At 35.1% G+C, this 22,620-nt stretch overlaps 1 protein-coding gene across 2 annotated transcripts in view; it reads right to left on the bottom strand.

Moving 5' to 3' along the window:
• Positions 1–294: 294 nt before the first annotated feature.
• Positions 295–22,620, bottom strand: part of MANEA (mannosidase endo-alpha) — a 79,845-nt gene continuing 57,519 nt past the window's right edge. For both annotated transcript variants that reach the window (XM_059401080.1, XM_059401082.1), the window contains exons 4-5: positions 5,971–6,047; positions 295–5,212 (exon numbers count right to left, since the gene is read on the bottom strand). In XM_059401080.1, coding sequence (XP_059257063.1) covers positions 4,555–5,212; positions 5,971–6,047 — 735 coding nt within the window. In that variant the 3' untranslated portion in view covers positions 295–4,554. The remainder of the gene's footprint in view (positions 5,213–5,970; positions 6,048–22,620) is intronic.

The raw sequence follows: 22,620 nt of genomic DNA, 5'->3' as shown, positions 1-22,620 counted from the left end.
TTTACCTTGTAAAGGAGATGCTCCTTTCCTGGTCAAAAAACCAAAACCATATAACATCTTGTATTAACTACTCAGAAGCTCAATATCAAATATGCAGTCAGCTATAAATGCTAGCATGTATATAGATATATATTCTTCCTAAATTCCCATCTTTCATTGTTCATATACTTTAAAATTCTTTTTATGGAAAAAATACTTTAAATCCTGTTTTCAAAATGAGTACACATTTTAAAAAGAGAAAGCATTACCTACACTCTATGTAAGAATGATTAAAATAAAAAGAAAACAATGAAATATTATACATTAAAAGAATATTTTATTGGGGGATTATATTAAGTCTTTAGCTAAGAATACATAATACTCATGAGGAAAAACAGAATTTAAGCTCAGCTACTATTCATAAAATGAATGTCAACATTTTTTTTTTTACAAGACAGCTAAAAAGTCAAGAGCATAATTTCCAGTAATGTACTTTAATATAACACCAAATTTTCAAGTAAGAATTTAGCAGCCTTGCAGTTAGCTTTTTACATGAAACCAGAGATTAGACTGAGCTATTTTAATATGAATGGCTTAATAGACTGCCACATGGCTAAAGAATCTAAGTAATTAAAAACAATACATAGAATGGCAGCATTAGTAAATACAAACTTACTACATCCAAAAAACATTCTGACATACTACCCTTAGATGACTGTGTTTAAATATATAAATTTCTAAATTTTATTGCATTTATTACAAGTGAATTTCTTCTAGTTTTCTCTTTTGTATTTGTTTCAAAATCAGAGTAAAGATCATATTACACTAGACATTACCAAATTAATAGTGTTTTCATAATGGCTTTTGTAAAACTGACTCATACTTTTATGCATAAACATAAATATAATTAATGTATTTTAAATGTAATTAGCTAAAGTGTCACTTTATTTCATGTTTACAACAATCTTTGCTCAGATTAACCAATTCTTTCAAAAAATCAAAAACAAGGCATGATGATACAAATCATATACCATAGTACACCATTTCCTTATGTCATAAAATATTCATTTCATGGGGTCTTTTCTAAAAGGCTCTTTAACTTTGATTGAATTTATGGTTAATTTTATGTAAATTGAGAAACTTAAAATATGTAAGATGCTTTTTTTTTTTTTAAGATTTTATTTATTTATTTGACAGAGAGAGATTACAAGTAGGCAGAGAGAGAGAGGAGGAAGCAGGCTCCCTGCTGAGCAGAGAGCCCGATGTGGGACTCCATCCCAGGAGCCTGAGATCATGACCTGAGCCGAAGGCAGCGGCTTAACCCACTGAGCCACCCAGGCACCCTGTAAGATGCTTTTAAATGAAGTCTAGAACATCCAAAATAGTGCTACTATGTTTTAACTTCACTAAATTTTAGATCTGTGACCATATACTTCTTTTTTTCTTTTTATATCATAAATTATGTAACAATAACAACAAAAACTAACCACATTGAAAAAATGTTCCCCTCGTCATTGATGAAATATAATAGGACTACTATTAAGTTCTTTGGACTACAATGAACCTCTAAAGTAATTAAGCAATGTAGCACTTGAATTCTCAAGAATGGTAATCTTAAAGGAAGCGTACAATAACATTTAGACTTTATGTGGATATATAGCAAAGTCAGTAAAGAATTTTACCTGAATGAATAAACTTTTTTGCTTGTGGTTAGGTCCATTTTTCATTTGGAAATTATAGATATTTATAAAAAAATAACTGCAATTTTGTTGATCATAAATAAAGTATTGCTTCTATACTGTGGGGCATGAGGGTGTTCTACCTTGATTCAAAATTTAGATATAGACTTTTAAGAGCTGTTTCTGAAGACACTATAGAATTCAGGAACCCTCATCTTTAACTGGTCAGTATGAAAAAGTGCATGGTTATAAACTTGATAGATTCTCTGGTGGTTTGTTAGGGTAAGATTTCCCAAAAGAGTTAGAGCTAACATAGGATCATGCCCAAAGAATAAAAAATAACACCTCTACCCGCTACCCCCAAAACATTTTGTGTGTGTTATATACATTTTAAAATGTATATACAGTTAAAGATACAGACTTTGTAAGTGCTGCATATCTCAAATAGAGAAAATATATTCTTATGAATGAATACTACTTTTCATCTGCTAATCAGAAATTAAATATTTCATAAATAGAAAGGGATACATTTTTATACCTAAGATACACTAATTCATGTATGCTTTTATTAAATGAAAGTTAATTACTCCATATAACAAAAGTCTTTTACTTTTAAAACAGAAAAAAGTTAACATACAACTTAAACATTAATAACAGCAGTTTTTGACAATATTAGTCCTTAAGGAGAACAATAAAACAAAGATTATGTTCTATACAGTCAAAATAGACTGATTAAACCATAAAAGAATTGTGATTCATGCATTGCATATATTACACTGTTTAAAAGTTATTTTAGTTTAATGAAGTCACACCTAGATAGTTTAAATTAGGCAATCAGTTCTTTGCTTTTATTTGTGATCATAATGATTTAAACTGTGTTATAAGTCAAATGATAAAGGCAGCTGTAATGAGTACCTGAGGAAGACTTATGAAATTAGAGATAATTCCTCCCGTTTTTTAAAACAGGCAAAAAGACACAGGGTTTTCATATAATTATAAATTCTTAAACTCTTATAAGGTCAGATTCCAAACATTCTTCCCTTGAGAAAAAAATCTGTTTTACTTTGAAATCTGATCCTCACTGGCTGGTTGGAGTAATGTGTTAGGAACCACAACAAAGCCCAGAGGTAAAGAGTGCTGTAGTAGATGACCTAGGTCTGCAGTGGAAGCAAGACAGAAAGTGGTAGTATTCACACTGAGTATTTGTTGACCTTGTTTTTATAAGCTTTCTGTTAATCTTGAACTATTTCATAAAATTTTCTGTCACAGCAGGTTCAAATATACAGTATAAGCAATGACAAAATTCCTCTCTAGTAATTTCTCTAAATTTAATAAAATACGGTGTAAGTGATTATTAGGCATGATACATTTAGAGTTTATTCCTGTGATAACACATAGTAGCTACATGGATATAAGAAAAAAAAAATCCACAGGTCATATCTGTGTGAATGTTCCTATGAAAGCCTTGGTTATATCATTATAGTGATTTATTCTTGTAATTTCCTCTAGAAAGTAAGTTACTAGTATTACGCAGATTCCTCATGGCCTGATCATTCTCTGAGAAATGGCAAATTCTTAATTTATAAATAAGTTTAACATTAGTTATGCCTTTTTTCAAAGGAAAGATATTTTCCTTGAAAATCACTGGCTAAAATAAATTTCATCATCTAATGGGCTATGTATGATAAATTCTACAGTTACTTTATTTCCAAATATCTCTAAAACGTGGAGATTTATATCTATTATTGTTCAGTATTCTCTTTAGCAAATTAAGTATCTAAGAAATAATATTCTTGTAATAGTATATATATATTTTAGAGTTCTGGTTAACTATAAGAACTGAAGGATAACGTATTAAAGAGATCCATTTTCAGCATATATGTGGATTAATTTGTCACAATAGGACAATCAACTGATCACAAGTATTGAATCTGGTAGATACCATGAAAGCATGTTTTTACATGGGGATATATTGTCTTTCAAATGAAATTACTGCCATCATTAAGTATTAAACTTACAAGTCAAACTTCAGGAATGAATTTAAGATATAAGAGAATTTTCATTTCCGTGTTCCTAAAATGCTAAGTAAATGTTCCCTATTTTGGTAAAAACAGCTTAAATATTAAGAAGGAAACCCAATGATAGTATCAACTTTTTTCTTTCTTACTAAAAGTTGGTTTCTGATTAAAAACATGAATAGAATAACAAGTTAAAGATTGACAGGTTATCCAAAACTGGTATTTTGGGCATTCTATCTTCATAATTGTGAACCAACCATGTTTTCTTAATACAGAAGCATGAAAGAACTTACCATAGCTTCTAAAATCTGGAATTTAGCATTGTAAAGCAGGCGTATTAGGCATGCAAAACACCTAGCATGCTATAAGTAATAAAAAAATCCTCAAAGGATGATGCATATTGTGCTATAGAAAGGAGGCCTTCCAAACACAATGTGATTCACAGTAAGGCTTAAGTTGTGTTTTTATTTTCCTTAAGAATTTTTATTGCAGACCTTATTGTGTTAGTGAACACTCTGGATGACTGAATCATTGGGGAAAAAGTCTAAATGAAACATGTGCACGATCTTTTAGGTCCTATTTTCTTCACTAGACATACCCAATATACACAATCTATTTCTTTGGGCCCAGAATACAAGAAGGATTTAACCGTACACTAATTATTTATGTAATACAGTTTTGTGTGAGATAAAAACTTGTAGCAAATTATGCCACAGGGAATGTTATTTGCACAGTTTTTCTCTCAGATATTTTTTCAGTGCAGCATTGTGAGGGGTGGCAATGATGATATCACAATTTTTTTTAAAAAGTGCAAATTCTTTTTATTATGGGGATAACTGCCAATCAGTACACACTTAAAACAAAAGGTACTTAATGCATTAAGAAAGAGGCAGCTTCTGATCTGATGCATAAGTTGCTCTTTCCTTACTGTATTTTTCAGACCACTTGCGAGTCAGTTCTAGATAAAGACTTGGTTTATGAGGCCGGTAATCCAGGTACACGGTATTACTCGTTCTTTTGGGAATGGCTTTTTCAATCTGAGTTCCTTCATGCCACTCATTGAAAGAGGTGATAGAAATCACACTGGGGTGAGCATGGAGTGCAGCCCCCAGAGCAGTTTCATAGTACTTCCCGCTGATTCGGTTTCGAGTGTTTTGAGCATTCCATGGGCGGATGCTGGTATCTATGTATCCTGGGCCCACACTTGGGATAAACAGTAGGTTGAACTGGTCACAGAAAAATTTTAGCCTCGCCCAGTTCTCATACGATGAGCCATAAGTAAAGCCATTTGTGGCAAAATATGTGTAAATTCCATCAAAACCTCCTTGAAGAATATCATATCTATGTTTGCTTTCTACTAGAAGTGCAATAAACAGTCCATCATAAGGAGAATTGCGGATGCTCCGAGACCCTGTGATGGTTAACAAATTGGCCCATTTTTCAGGCTTTGTGATATAGGAATCATAGATATAAAACATAGGAAGAGCACTGCCAGTCTTAGTCTTGTACCTATAAAAGGCCGGATGATTTCCATATCTAGAATACAAAAATATGTAAAAGTGAAGTGAATATCTGTAACTCATTTTCCACAGACAATAACTGTTTCTATATTGAAGACGAAGGTAATCAGCACAGCATATTGTTCACTTTCTTTGGGGGATCAGTCATATTAAGGATAATCATTAAAAATGCATTTTCAATTTTGCAGATAGGTAATGTCTTGATGTATCCAGTATCTCATTTTTTCTAACAAGAAATTATCTTATATTGAGGTTTACAAATGATGACCAACACCATAAAAAGCCCATTTTCTATATGAATATGTCAACTGCTATTCCTGCTGACAAGTTTCCTTTTATGAGTATTGTATCTGTCACAGGTTCTTATCAGTAAAATCCTTGAACAAAATGAAGCTGTATTAATTTTTTCCTTATAATCAGAATAAATAAAAATGAAAATATTAGATGTGGGTCCATAGATATAAAGCAGTTAACATTTCATAATTTGAACCTTCTTTTAAAAAGATAATCTGTATTCGTGATTTATAGAATACCAATTTAAAATGTCAGACAGCAAATCATAAATAGCTTAATAAACATATAAACAGTAAATAATCTATACAGAAAGTGAATTATAAGGAATTTCAGAAATGTTCCTCAAAATGAGTATTTATTTACTACAAAATTTAATTTTAATATATGAGACCATAAGTCATTCAAATCTCAAATATAATTTAAATGTACTCGCTATAATTGGATCATAAAACAGTAATTATAAACACATAAGAAACTCACTTGTCTATAATATATTTGACATTTTTGTACATGTTTTGATCATCTCGATTGCTGTATGGTTCAATGTGAAAAGTGACCTAAAACAAAACAAAAAAAGAGATTAGAAAAAATTATCTATGATGTGAAAATAAAAATGAAAGTGTACTTCATATTTTTAATAAATTAAGATGAATACTTATTGAATATAAACATTATTAACAGGGAATTCTAGCAGAGAAAGCTCACAGTAACATTGTTACTGTGAAAAAAATATGCCTATTAGTTTATATTCTCACAACCCAACATAGTTACTAAGTGAGGCAGACTGCTGGAGGCAAAATAAGCAATCAGAATTCAGAACTCAAAAGTTTGAAGGCCATGCAATACTTCTTCCTGTATGTTTATTTTTTATAAAATAGGGATATATTCTACATCCAGACATGTTTCTGTGAAAAGAACATGGTCCAGAAAAATCTGGATTCTTTTCCCAGGTGTGACCAATCACAATTTTTTTAAAAAGATTTATTTAAGAGAGAATGAGCATGTACCAGTGTGGGGAGGGGCAGAGAAAGAGAATCTCAAGCAGACTCCTTGCCAAACCAGGAGGATGCTTGGGGGCTAGATCCCACCAACCATGATCATGAGATCATGACCTGAGCAGAAACTGAGAGTCAGATAGCAAAGTCCTCTACCATTAAAACACCAGTTCACAAAATAATCTATGTTTAATGTGTACTATTACTCGAAGAATTTATCACAAAATTACTGGAAAAATATCCACTAGTACTATGAATGCTTGTTATTGATATGGTTTATACATCTCTACCATGATTGCAGAAAGCAGTAACCAAAGTATTTACTAACTACTGTGCAAAGAAGATTCATTTTTAGTTTAAAAAAAAGTTATCTATAAATCAAGAAAAACTAATTATGGCTAGTAAAACCATTTTGTATGATACTAACTAATAGTGTAGATTGTCAGATGTGTAAATCAAATAGGAGATTTTTCACTTTTACTACTAACTTTAACTGAATTACCAGTAGTTATTAAACGTCTTTATGACAATCTAATAAACAACTTGATGTTACTCTAAAAATTTTAGGGTTTAGTCTCTTTGAAACATGTATGGAATTAGAAACTTCTATGCTACTGCAATATAAAATGCCTTTGTTTTGGGGCCACTGGGTGGCACAGCTGACTCGACTGAACATCCCACTCGTGGTTTTAGCTCAGTTGTGATCTCAACACGGTGGCATCAGGCTTGGGCTGCTGCTCAGCACAGTCTGCTTGGGATTCTCTCTCGCTCTCCCTGTGCCCCTCCCTCTCATGCTCTCTCTCTCTAAAACAAATCAATCTTTGAAATGCTTTTGTTGTCAATTACCCAATTAAAGTAAAATGAATAAATAACAAGAATACTATGAATAATGAATAATAAAATGGATTTTACTAGCCACAGAATTTTAAAGTTAGAGAGCATTTAGTGAAAATATTCCCTACTTAGTATATTATTGAAATCTCATTTTATTTTTTTTAAAGATTTTATTTATTTATTTGACAGAGAGGTAAATCACAAGTAGGCAGAGACGCAGACAGAGAGGGGGAAGCAGGCTCCCTGCTGAGCAGAGAGCTGATGCAATGGGGGCTCAATCCCAAGACTCTGAGATCATGACCTGAGCAGAGGCTTTAACCACCCAGGTGCCCCGAAATCTCATTTTTTTAAAAGGAAGTTTTATCAGTAACAAAATAAGGTCAAATTCAATACTGTATATTTAAGATTGTTAGGACAGTCACAGTTTTCAGTAACTCTAGTATTTGCTTCTTAACATCAAGTGAAAGCAGAATGGCAAGGGTATAGGTATTTTCATGCTCTTATATAATGTTACCTTGGGTAATTCTCCCTTTAGAGGGGATGTTATATTTTCTAAGCTTCCATTTTATATATATAAAGGGTGTTGTATGTCAAAATATAAATGGCATCCTTTCCTTCTTTTGTAAAGTACAGATAAGAAAAAGCCATTTTTTTTTTTATTTGTTTATTTGACAGAGAGATCACAAGTAGGCAGAGACGTAGGCAGAGAGAGAGGGAGAAGCAGGCTCTCCGCCAAGGAAAGAGCCCGATGTGGGGCTTGATCCCAGGATCCTGGGATCATGACCTGGGCCGAAGGCAGAGGCTTAACCCACTGAGCCACCCAGGCACCCCAAGAAAAAGCCATTATTGATAAATATACAATATCTTCATTTTCTCTCCTATTTCAAACTTCTTATTTATATATTTTGTAAGTTTAATTATGATATAGTCTAGTTAATGTTTCTCTTAGACCCACATTAAAGTAACTTCATAAGAGTCATAAATGTTCTCCCATTTCATACTTCTACACTTTTGACCTTTCCAGCTCTTCTCCATCCTGAATATACTTTCTAAAATGAACATCTGATGATCCTGGAGAGTGGGTTCAGCAACATGCTGGCATAAAATGTTCCTTCTTTAATCCACTCCCAAAATCAAAAGATTAGACATTTAAACATGAACAAAACCATCCCCATGGATGTTTTTAGACCTATCACCTTAATCCAGGGAAATTGGCAGGAGTCTCACCCACCAGAGCAGCCACTAAGGGACCTTGAATGGCCTGGGCAACCAGAGGAACCAGCCAAAATGCCTGTACCTCTCTTAAACAAAAAGGGTGAGTAGAGACTGGAATAGCATTAGAGAGAGAAACTTCCTGAGTCTAGCCTTCCCTAAAGCAGACTCCAGCTTACCACTGTAATGGGAAAAAAATAGGAGTTTGGCCGCCTAAGAGATTGTAAGATAAATTTACCTGGCACTACCCATCTGCGAAATGAAACACTGAAGAGCTCTGATTTATCTGGAACCATGACCATGGTTGGCCAATGGCCATGACCTCTCCTAGGAGCACAGGAAAAGGAAAGCAGTGAGTGCCTAGTTATGGCAACTGAAGAAAACCTTTCTCTCCCTCAGCACGTAGAGTACTGTGGTGGGAGATCTATAACTGGAGGTTGGGAGGATACTGGGAAAGCAAGGGGTAAGAATTTCAAACGGTGGAAAAGGAATTGTGCTTAGCAGGGGGTACTACTCCCAGGATCATCCTACTGGGTCTGTGAGCGCACCCACAGTGCTAAACCCATACCTTCCCTCATGCTGTTAGTTCCTTGTGCAGGATGCCATGTGCCACTGTGAGAGCAGTCTCTGGTGGACAGAGAGCATGCTCAGAAACCACGCCATGCTAAAAAAACAAAAGAAAGGCTTCTGACTTGGTAAATTATAAGAACCAGAGGAGACACAAAAGCTTTAAAAAACAAAACTACCCCAAAGAAGGGACAAGACTAGAGTAGATGCACCTTCATAAACACAGAGTAAAAGGTAACAATACTATGGGACATAATACCCTATCTGCTGAAGCAATAAGCAGAATAAAGAGGTATGTACTACTTCCAAAGTACTGGTAAATATCTATAAAGGTTATGAAATATCAAGGAAATATGGCTTCACTAAAAAAGAATTTAAAACAGCTATAATGAGGAAACTCAGTAAGTTACAAGAAAATTCAGAAAGTTCAATCAAATCAGGAATTTAAAATACAAACAAAATGAGTTCTTTCCAAATTCTGGGGCTGAAATTCAGTAAATGAGATCAAGAATATAACAGAGAACATATAAAGACCACATGAAAGAAAGAATAATTGACATGGAGGATAAGAACTTTGACATAACATGGTAGAAGAAACTTAGAATTTAAATAATGAAGAAAGCCTACATGAGTGGTGATTATCCATAAAAAAACCCAAATATCAGAATAATCAGGATTTCAGAAGAAGAGAGATAGAAAAGGGGGCAGAGAGTTTATTTTAAAAAGAATAAAACCGGGGCACCTGGGTGGCTCAGTGGGTTAAAGCCTCTGCTTTCGGCTCTGGTCATGATCCCAGGGTCCTGGGATGGAGTCCCACATCGGGCTCTCTGCTCAGCAGGGAGCCTGCTTCCCCCTCTCTCTCTGCCTGCCTCTCTGCCCTACTTGTGATCTCTCTCTGTCAAATAAATAAATAAAATCTTAAAAAAAAAAAAAGAATAAAACCAAAAACAAGGCTGAGAATTTCCCTAACCAGAGGAAAGACCTGTCTACTGAACTCATAGAGTACCCGTTGGAAAAAAATAAATAAATAAAATAGGGGTGCCTAATTAAGCATTTGCCTGACTCAGGTCATGATCTCAGGATCCTGGGATCAAGCCCCAGATCAGGATCCCTGCTCAGATAGAAGCCTGCTTCTTCCTCTCCTACTCCCTCTGTGTTTCCTCTCTCACTATGTCTCTCTGTGTCAAATAAATAAATACAGAAAGAATCTTTAAAAAAAAAAAAAATTATTAAAGAAAGAGGTGGGGGGCTGGGTGGCTCAGTGGGTTAGGCCTCTGCCTTTGGCTCAGGTCATGGTCTCAGGGTCCTGTGATCAAGCCCCAAATCAGGCTCTCTGCTCAGCAGGGAGCCTGCTTCCCCCCTGTCCCTATGCCTACCTCTCTGCCTACTTGTGATCTGTCTCTTTGCATCAAATAAATAATAAATAAAATCTTTAAAAAATTATTTATTAAAGCACAAGTAGAGAGAGAGCAGGAGAGGGAGAAGCAGGCTCCCAGTTGAGCAAGAAGCCCAACATGGGACTATCCTAGGACCCTGGGATCATGACCTGAGCTGAAGGCAGATGCTTAACCAGCTGGGCCACCCAAGCACCCCATAGATTACCCTTTTATCTCAAAACAAAATGACCTTTTTAAGACATAAATTGTCATAAATCCATAATAAAGAGTTTTAAAGGCATCCAGGTTAAAAAAGAAAAAAAAAAATGTAACCTCCCCAGAAATTCCCATTACACTATCAGACTACAAGACAAAAACCTACAGCAGATTGACCAAGAAGGGGGAAAGAGAGCATACCACCAGGAAGAATAACAATTTACAAAGTCTCCTGCCTAGAAAGTGAGGGGAAAAAGAAATAATGGAAATACAAAACGAGAAAGCAATTAAGATGGCATTATTAAGTCTTTACATTATTAGTAACTACTCTAAATGGAAGTGGAATGAATTCTCCAATCAAAAGGCACACCGCCTGGCTGGGCAAAAAGAAAGACCCAACTACTGGGTGCCAATGGGAGATATACTTCAGTTTTAAAGCTACATATGAGACCTGCAGTGATGGGAAAGATACTCTATGCAAGTGGAAACTGCAATAAGACATCAAATTTCAGAATATAAATTCAAAGAGGGCTGAAAAATTAAGTATTCAAATGAAAATCTTTAATTTTTATGGGAATGTTTTCATATGCTGTGGCAATGATGCAGTATTTCAGTGTTTCTTCTGGTAATAGTTTCCCCCCAAATATCACCAGATGTAATTTTCAATTAATGCTAAACTTCCTCTCTACAAAATTGTGACTCTGTGTCAAATATTTTTCTTTGTAGTCTTACTTGATAATTTTGTTGAAATAAATATAACTCTAATATAAAACAAAAGACAAAAATCAAAAACCAACCAACCAACCAAACAAACAAACAAAGAAACAGTTCCAATTCAAAATAGTGACAGAAGAAGATCCTTCAACTTACCTCACATAGCACACTGAATCTATACCTATCTATGGAACGATTTCCTCCAGAAAAAAACCCCTAAAACTTGGCAGAGTGAGCTCTTCACGTCTGGTAAACAAGAGGCAAAGCAGATCAAAGTGGGTAGGAAAGACTGAGACAATCTCACCACAAACCCCCACCAAAGACCCATAATCAGAGGGGGAGTCAGCAGTTGGAGTCTCTCCCTGAGAAACAAATTGTTTGATCCCACACTGGGCACCCTAACATTTAAGACTGGCACCTGAAAGATTAGACCCTAGAACATTTGGCTTTGAAGACCTACAGGGTTTACACCTATTAGATTGACTGGGGATATAGGAAACTGAAAAATGACTCTTAAAAGGCTCATGTGCAGACTCATGTGCATGGAAGCCATCCATTGCAGGTGCCAGGTTTCATGTGAAAGAGACTTACTTGCTAATGTTAGAGCATTGGTCTGAAAGGCAGGGGCCTAGAGGAAGAGTCTCTGGGGAAGAAAGCAGGTGGGTACCATCTTCCTAATCTCTCTCGGTTATGCTCTAGAGCACCAGTATCTCCTAGAGAAGAGATTTTATCTATACCTGGTATCCCGGTTTTTGTGCCAGGTGACCCAGTTTTTGTAGCTGCCTTTCAGAAAACATCCTTGATTAGCTGGCTCTCTCTAGAGAATGAGAGCTTGTGTTCCTGGGTCTCACAGAACTGGAACAATCAAAGAGGTAGTTTGACAGACTAACACTACTATGGCAGAGTACAGCTTGCAGACCAAAACCCACTCCCAATCTAAGAGAGAGGCCTATTTTCTTGTCCAGGGGCTCCGACCTGAGGCTTCTAGTTTGGCACATTTATAGATATCCACAGAATTGCTCTCACTGAACAGAAGCCAGTGGATGCAATATTTTACATTCTCCATCTACCTTGCTGGAGCTTGCCATTATCCTAAGAAAGGAACTTATTATATTCTTGGCTGATGCCTTGATTTTTCATAGCTGCTTCTGGAGGATACCTCTATATCACTTGGCTCTGGTGTCCAGTGGAGTTTATGCTCATAAATCCCAAAGGTCTGTAACCAACAGAGAAAGAGTTCTTAAATAGCTACCAAGCTACCACCCCTAGGGCACAACAAGAGGTAAAGTGAACTAGGAGCTCAGTCTTTTGTGAAAGAGGCCTATTGGTTTATATGAGAGCTGCATTCTGAGGCAGGCTTCTAATTAAATACACATTTGAGATGCTTGGGTGGCTCAGTCAGTTATGCATCTGCCTTTGGCTCAGGCATGATTCCAGAGTCCTGGGATTGAGTCCTGTGTCAGGCTCCTTGCTCAGCAGGGAGCGTGCTTCTCCATCTACCTGTCACTCTCCCTGCTTATGCTCTAACAAATAAATAAAATCTAAAACAAAATAAAACAAAAAATAGTAACCAACCAAACTGGTGCCCTAATTTTCATAACTGCCATGCAGACAACACCTCTGGCTCTCATGGCCAGTGAGTCTTATCTACAGTCTGGTGGGACCACAAACATATCTGCATTCTTAAAGTTACTGCCCAAGGGTCTGGCCTCTAATCAGCCTGAATCTAGGTGCTGATTGAGACCCTCCCCCAGTGTGGGTAACTAACTAGTTATTGGAACACACCAACTACAGGGATCTGTTAGAAATAATATAGGATGCTTGGAAAAACACAAAAATCGAGAGATGACCAAAAGCTAGGACAGGGTTGAATGTTAATGTTCTTCTCCTGCACAAAGCTAGCCATTGAAGACTGGTTAGCCACTAAAGACTGGGAGAGTTGGTTGTTGCATTTAATGCGTAGAAACCAATACAGAATCAAGAGACATAGTTAACAGAGATTGTAACTTACCTGATAAGAAGTTGAAAGTAATGATCATGACTATGTCCCTCAAACTCTGAAGAATGGATTTAAAGAGAACTTCAACAAAGGGGTAGGAAATATAAGAAAGTGCCAAACAGAAGTCAGTAGTAAAGAATAAAATAGCTGAACTGGAAAATACATTAGATGGGTTTGATAGAAAGAAAAGAGAGGCTCAAACACAGGTCATAGAAACTTACCAATCAGAGCAGCAAAAACCAAACCAAACAAACAAACAAAAAAATACCCAAACAAAGAAACCAGGAATAAACAGTAAAGCTAGAGTAAGAGACTTATAGAATAACATTAAGCAAACTAACATTTGCATGGTATAGGTCCCAGAAGGAAAAGAGAGAGAGAAGGGGGCAGAAAACTCACCTGAAGAAATAATAACTGAAAATTACCCTAACCTGAGGGAGGAAAACACCTCCAGATCCAGGAAACTCAGAGAATTCCTAAAAAGATGAACCCAGAAAGACTCACAATTAGAGATTATTAAATGTATTAAAATGTAATTAAAGTGTCAAAAGTTAAGGATGGGGAGAGAATCTTAAAAACAGCAAGAGAAAAACACTTGTTTTTCTCCATACAAGGGAACACCATACAAGGGAACCTCCATAAGACTAACAGCAAATTTTTCAGCAAAAACTAAGCTAACCAGAAGAAAGTGTCACTAGCAAGAACACTGATCCTGGGCAAAGTTATTCAGAATTCAGAAGAGATAAAGAGTTTTCCACACAAGCAAAAGCCAAAGGAGTTCATCACCACAAACTGCCTTACAAGAAATGTTAAAGGGGCTGTTTTAATTAGGAAAGAAAGGGTGCTTAATAACAACTTGTAAAAGTAAAAATTTCACTGGTAAATAGGGTAGTGAATTAATCACAAAGCTAGCATGAAGATTAACAAATAAAAAAGTAAAAATAACTACAATAATTAAAGTATATATACAACAAAAAGATGTAAATTGTGACACCAAAAACATAAAAGAGGTGTAAGGAAAGTAAAATTGTATAGCTTTAGAATGCATTCAAACTTAACGACTTAAAACATACTATTACAAACATAACTTGTTAAATGTAAACGTCATGGTAATCACAAAGCAAAAACCTACAGTGGATAAGTGCACACACAAAATAATGAGAAATGAACCTAGGCACACCACTAGAAAGCCATCAAACCAAAAAGGAAGAGAACAAAAGAAGACCTAAGAAACAGGAACCCCCAAACAGCCAGAAAACAATAAAACAGCAAGAAATATGTAACTATTAAATTACTTTAAATGTAAATGGACTAAATTCTCTAATCAAAAGGCAGACTAAATGGATTAAAATAAACAAAAACAAGACCCATCCATATGGTACCTATACAAGAGTATTCAGATATAAGAACATGAGTATTAAGGAGGGCATGTATTGCATGCAGTACTGGGTGTGATGCATAAACAATGAATCTTGGAACACTAAAAAAGTAAAATAAAGTTAAGGAAAAACTATAGATTCTAAAAAAAAAAAATGCAGTCTGAAAGTTAAGGGATGGAAAAAGTTATTCCATACAAATGCAAATAGAAATCAAGAGAAAGCTGGAGTAGCTATATGTATGTCCCACAAAATAGGCCTTGAAAACAAAGATTATCAAAGATAAAAAAGGGGGTTATATAATGATAAAAGGGTCAATCCAATAAGAAAATATAGCATTTGTAAATATTTATGCACTTAAAACTGGAGCATCTAAATATATAAAGCAAATGTTAAAACACCTAAAGGGAGGAAAAGCAATACAATAATAGTAGAGGACTTAAATACCCACATAAGTCAATGGATAAATCATTCAGAGAGTAAAAGGAATTATAGGCCTTAACATGTCAGAACAGATGAACTTAACAGATATTTACAGAAAATTTCATTCAAAGCAACAAACTGCACTTTTTTTTTTTTAAGGGTTTTATTTATTCATTTGAGACAGAAACAGAGAGAGAGTATAAGCACGGCGAAAGGCAGAGGCAGAGGGAGAAGCAGACACCCCGGTGAGCAAGAAGCCTGACGTGAGGCTCAATCCCAGGACCTGGAGATTATGACCTGAGCTGAAGGCAGAGGCTCAACCATCTGAGGTACCCAGGCATCCTTCTTAAAGTGCACAGTCATTCTCCACGATAGGTCATAGATTAGGCCACAAAACAAGTCTTAACAAATATAGTTAGATTAAAATCATATACCATGTCAGAAAAGATGCTTGGATGAAACCAGAATATAATTATAAGAAAACTGGGAAATTTATGAACATGTGGAGATTAAACAACATGATACTGAACAACCAATATATCAAAGAAGAAATTAAAAGAGAAATTTAAAAATTTCTCAGCCACAGCAACTTCTTTCAAGTCACATCTCCAAAGGCAAGGGAAACAAAAACAGAAATGAACTTTTGGGACTTCATCAGATAAAAAGCTTCTGTACAACAAAGGGAAGTCAACAAAACTAAGAGGGAACCCATGGCATGGGCAAAGATATTTGCAAATGACATTACAAATAAAGAGCTGATATTTGTAAATCAAATATCTATAGCAGTCTGAGAAATCCAAAATCTATAAAGAACTTCTCAAAGTCAACACCCAAAAAACAAATAATCAAAGGGTGCCAGGGTGGCTCTGTGGGTTAAACCTCTGCCTTCAGCTCATGTAATGATCTCAGGGTCCTGGGATCGAACCCCCCATCAGGTGCTCTGCTCAGCAGGGAGCTGCTTCCCTCCTGCCCTCTGCCTGCTTCTCTTCCTACTTGTGATCTCTGTCAAATAAATAAATACAATCTTAAAAAAAGAAAATACAAAACAGAACAAAATAATCAACTCAAAAAATGGCCAGAAGACATGAACAGACACTTGTCCAAAGAAGACATACAAATGGCTAACAGACACATAAAAAAATGTTCAACATCACTACCATTAGGAAAATACATATCAAAATCACAATGAAATACCACCTCCCATCAGTCAGAATAGCTAAAATGAACAAAACAGGAACAACAATGTAGGCAACGATGTGGGAACCCTCTTACATGTTGGTGGGAATGCAAGCTGGTATAGCCACTCTGGAAAACAGTATGGAGGTTCCTCAAGATGTTAAAAATAGAGCTACCCTATGACCCAGCAATTGTACTATTAGGTATTTACCCTAACGATACAGATGTAGTGAAAAGAAGAGGTCATTCACCCCAATGTTCATAACAGCAACGTCCACAATAGGCAAACTGTGGAAAGAGTTGAGATGCCTTTCAACAGACAGATGTATAAATAAAATGTGGTCCACATATACAATGGAATATTACACAGGCATCAGAAAGGATGAATACCCATTATTTGCACTGATATTGATGGAACTGGATGGGGATTATGTTAAGTGAAGTAAGTCAAGCAGAGAAAAACAATTATCATATGGTTTCACTCATATGTGGAACACAAGCAATAGCATGGAGGACCATAGGGGAAGGGAGGGAAATCTGAAGTGGGTGCAATCAGAGAGGGACACGAACCATGACAGACTATGGAGAAACAAACCAAGGGTTTCAGAGGGGAGGGTGGTGGAGGGATGTGGTAACAGGGTGATGGGTATTAAGGAGGGCAAATATTGTAATGAGTACTGGGAGTTACATGAACCTAATGAGTCACTGAACACTATATCAAAAACTAATAATATATATTATACAGTGGCTAACTGAACATAAAAAAAATGAGACAATGAAAATAGAAATAAAAAATACAAAAACTTAAGAGAGGAGTTCATAGTAATAAATGCCTACCTTCAGAAATAAGAACAACCTAACTTTATGTGTAAAGGAACTAGGGGGGAAAAAGTTCAGAGCTATAAATGAAAATATATATATAACAAAGTTTGGAGTTTTATATAGGAAATAGAGATTAAAATGACAATAGAAAAAAATAGAAAAAGTGACAATAGAAAAGCAAACAATAGCTGTTTCTTTGAAAATATAAACAAAATTGAGAAACCTTAAACCTTTAGATTCCCCAAGGGGGAAAAAAAAATCAGAAATGAAAGAGATGTTACAAATAAACCACAGAAATAAAAAGGATCATAAAAACTACAATGAACAATTATATGCTGACAAACTGAACAACCTAGAAAAATGGATAAGTTTCTAGAAACATACAACCTCCTCAGACTGCATCATGATGAAAGAGAGAATCTGAACAAATCAGTAACTGGAATGAGATTGAGTCAGTAATCGAAAACTTCCAATAAACAAAGTCCAGGACAGAATGCGTCATTGGTGAATTCCACCAAGTATCCAAGGAATTTACAGAAATTTCTACTCTTCCAAAATATAGAAGAAGGGAGAACTCTTCCAAACTAATTTTACAAGGTTAGCATTACCCTGATATCCAAACCAGACAAGGATGCCACAAGAAAAGAAAATTACAGGCCAACATCCATGATGAACACAGATGCAAAAATCATCAACAAAAGATTACTAAGCTGCATTATTTACAAAAGTCAAGATAACAGAATAATCTAAATGTCCAGTGAAGGATGAATAAGTAAAGAAGTAGCAGTATGTAAGTGTGTACACACACACACACACACACACACAAAACGGAATATTATTCAGCCATAATAAAAGAATTAAGAAGTAAAACTTTGCTATTTGTGACAACATGGATAAACCTTCAGGTAATTATGCTAAGTAAAATAAGTCAGAAAAAGAAAGGCTGTTTGATCTCAAATGTGGAGCAAACCAAGCTCACAGATACAAAGGCGAAGGGTGGGAGTTGAGGGATATGAGCAAAGGTATTCAAAATGTACAAATTTCCAATTATAAAAAAATGTCAGTCATGGGGATGTAATGTACAACATGGTGACTACAGTTCCTAATACTATACTGTACATCTGAAATTTGCTAAGAGAGTAGTTCTTTAAAGTTTTTAATCACAAGAAAACTTTATTATTACATATGGTGGCAGATGTTAACTAAACTTATTGTGGTAATCATTCCACAATATATATAAATTTAAAATCTTTATATTATGCATCTGAAACTAATGCAATGTCACATGTCAATTACACCCAATTTAAAAAAAAAGGAAATCAAAGAATATCTCAAATGAAAATGGAAACACACCATATAAAAACCAATAGAGGGAGGCACCTGGGTGGCTCAGTGGGTTATGCCTCTGCCTTTGGCTCAGATCATGATCTCAGGGTCCTGGGATCAAGTCCCGCATTGGGCTCTCTGCTCGGCAGGGAGCCTGGCTTCCTCCTTTCTCTCTCTCTGACTACTTGTGATCTCTCTGTCAAAAAAATAAATAAATAAAATCTAAAAAAAAAAAAAAAAAAACCAATGGAGGGGTACCTGGGTGGCTCAGTAGGTTAAGCCTCTGCCTTCAGCTCAGGTCATGATCTCAAGGTCTTGGGATCGAGCCCTGCATCAGGCTCTCTGTTCAGCGGGGAGCCTGCTTCCCACCCCCCCTGCCTGCCTCTCTGCCAACTTGTGATCTCTCTCTGTCAAATAAATAAATAAAATATTAAAAAACAACACAAAACAAAACAAACAAAAACCAATGGAATGCTCCAAAACTAGTTCTGAGACAAAAGTTTATAGTGATGAATGCACATATTAAGAAATAAGAAAATCATAAACAGCCATAACTTTATACCTCAAGGAACTAGAAAAAGAACAAACTAAGCCCAGAATTAGCATAAGGAGGGAAAGAATAAAGATCAGAGCAAAGGTAAATGGAAACCAGAAAAGCAATAGAAAAGATCAATGAAATTAAGATCCTGCTTTTTTTTTAAAGATTAACAAAATTTACAACTCTTAAGTGGGACAGAGTATGAGACAGAAAATTCAAAATGAAATTACAACAGACACTACCAAAATAAATAGGATCATAAGATACTACTATGAATAATTAAATGCTAACAAATTAGATAACCTAAAAGAAATGGATAATTTCCTAGAGATATAGAAATAGGAAGTCTGAACAGTAACAAGTAAGGTGATCTGAATCATTATCAAAAACTTCCTGACAACTGAAACCCCATGACCACAGAGGTTTCATTTAACTGGGCAATTCTGTCAAATATTTAAAGAAGAATTAGTACGAGTACTTTCCAATTTTTCCTAAAAACAACAAGAGGAGGGAACACTTCTAAACTAATTCTATGAGGCCAGAATTATTCTGATGCCAAAGCTAGATAATGATGGTATAGAGATGAATGGAAAACTATAGATCCTATGAAAAGAGAGGCAAAAGAACATATCTAATGATAATAAAGGCAAAATACAACAGAGCCATAGCTAACATTATACTCAGGGAAACAGGAACAAGACAAGTATGCTCATCTTACCACTCTTATTCAAAATAGCCATGCAAGTCTTAGCTAGAGCAGTCAGGCAAAACAAACATATATAAAGTATCCAAATAGGAGAGAAATAAGTAAAATTGTCATTATTTGCAGATGATGGGACCTTATATAATGCTAATCCCAAAGACTCAAAGTATAGGATCTAATCAGTGAATTCAGTAAAGTGCACAAATTAAAACCAATACACAGAAATCAGTTGCATTCTATACACTAACATACATCTGAAAAGGAAAAACAAACAAACAACAAAAAAAACCTGTCTCATTCACAAATGTACCAAAACAATACTAAATACAGAGGAATAAACTTAACCAAGGGAGTAAAAGATCTGTATAATAAAAACTACAAAATTTTGCTAAAAGAAATTGAAGACAACATAACCAAATGGAAAAACATCTTCTGTTCATAGCTGCAAGAAATAATATTGTTAAAATGTTCATGCTACCCAAAGAAGTCTGTAGATTCAATGCAACCCCTCTCCAAATCGAATATAATTTTTCACAGAAACAGAAAAAACAATCCTCAAATTTGTTTGGAACCACGGAAGATCCCTAATAGATAAAACAACATGGGAAAGGACAATAAAACTAGAGGTATCACACTTCCTAATTTCAAACTATACTACAAAGCTATGGTAATTAAACTTCGGTACTGACATAAGATGGACATATGGACCCATGGGACAAATAAAGAGCCCAGAAATAAGCCCCTGTATATAAGGTCAACTAGTATTTGATAAGGGGGTCAGGAACAACCCGTGAGGAAAGGATAGTCTCTTCCAACAAATCATGCTGGGAAAACTGTATAACCACATGTAGAAAAAGAAAATTGGACCACTAACTTATACAGCTTACAAAAATTGCCTTGAGAGAGACGTGAAGACTTAAACCTAAGAGCTGAAATGGCAAAACTCTTAGGAAAAAAACATGGGTAAGAACCTCCTTGACACTGGTCTGACATGATATTTTGTATATGACACCAAAAGTACAAATGACAAAAGAAAAAAAAAATCAGTAAGTGGGACTAAGTAAAACTTAAAATCTCCTACACTGAAAAAGATAAAAAATAAATGAAAAGAAAGCTATGGAATGGTAGGAAATACTTGCAAACCATGTATTGGATAAGGATTTAATATGCAAAATTTATAAAGAATTCATACAAGTCAATTAAAAAATATGATTAAAAAATGTAGAGAGGAAGAATAGACATTTTTTCCAAATAAGATATCCAAATGGCTAACAGGTACATGAAAAGGTGTTCAGTATCATTAATCATCAGGGAAATGCAAATAAATATTACATACTATATATGGTATAGTATATATGTAATATATCCTGGCTCCCTGAATATTGAAAGATATTCTTCAGAACTTAACAGTGGATATCTCTATATAGTGGAAACTCCAATGACTTTTACATTATTTTTCATACTTTTCTAAATTTTTTGAAGTTTTTACAAGCGTGTACTACTATTATAATAAAAGAAGAAAATGAAAAAAAATAAGATAGCCATGATAACAGATGTGAAGTGCTAGCATCAAAAAAAAAAGTGTTGATTAGGCTATGGAGAAAAAGAAACCTTCTTATGTACTGTTAGTGGGAATGTAAACTGATGCAGCTACTGTAGAAAGCAGTATGAAGGTTTTCAAACAATTCAAGATAGCAGTATTATAATACAGAACTCTCACTTCAGAGTATTTATACAAAGGAAATGAACTCATTATCCCCAGAAGATACCTTCACTGTCCTGTTCCTTCTAGCATTATTTACAATAGACTATATATGGAAACAATGTAAGTGTCCAATGGGATGAATGGATAAGGAAAATGTGGTATATATACACAATGGAATTCTATTCAGCCATGAGAATAAAAGAAATCCTGCTGTGTGAAAACATGGGTGGACCTTGAGGTCATTAAGATAAGTGAGATAGGTCAGAAACAGACAATTTAGGATATCTCTTATATGTAGAATCTAAAAGAAAATGAGTGCAAAAACAAGACAAAACAGAACAAAACCTGTGATTTTTAGTTGTAACAACCTGAGAATTCAGAATAAATAGTGTCTAAGTGAAAAGATACTCTGATTCCCATTTTCATTAAGATTTGTTAACACACTACCTTAAAAAACAGGAATAAACGTGAAGAAAAGTGCACAGTATAAGAGTTATTAGACATGAAAATTTTTGCTTAAGGACAAGAACAGTAGAACAGATAATGCAAAAAGCTAAATCAGTATCATAAAGACAAGGTTATTAATAAACATTCCTTTTACACTTCATTCTAAATGATTCCTGAATTATATAATCGAATCTCATATAAAGTGCTTTATTTTGGGGCTATTATGTTTCATTGATCTCTTTCTGTATACTAATGGTAATACCATACTCTTAATACCTGACATTTGACAGTACATTCATTATTTGGAAAAACAAGTTTTCCCTTCATTAATTAACATTTTTAAAGCCTTTTTTTTTTTTTAAGATTTTGTTTTAAATAAATAAAATCTTTAAAAAAAATTTTTAAAAGGGCGCCTGGGTGGCTCAGTTGGTTAAGATTCTGTCTTCTGCTCAGGTCATGGTCCTGAGGTCCTGGGATCAGGTCCCATATCAAGCCCCTGCTCAGCAAGGAGTCTGTATATCCCTCTCTCTCTGCTACTCTCTCTCTCAAATAAGAAAATATTTTTTTTAAAAAAGTGTTTTTTAGAGAGAGAGTGCCTTGTGGTCAAGCACGAGCAGGGGAGGGGCAAAGGGACAGGAAGAGGGAACGGCAGACTCCTGCTGAGCCCAGAGTCCAACTGGGGGCTAATCTCAGGATGACCC

This window comes from Mustela nigripes, chromosome 5, assembly GCF_022355385.1.
Source record: "Mustela nigripes isolate SB6536 chromosome 5, MUSNIG.SB6536, whole genome shotgun sequence".
NCBI classification, from domain to species: domain Eukaryota; kingdom Metazoa; phylum Chordata; class Mammalia; order Carnivora; family Mustelidae; genus Mustela; species Mustela nigripes.
The sequence above is the reverse complement of the archived record's forward strand: the minus strand, read 5'-3'. Positions and strand labels throughout refer to the sequence as shown.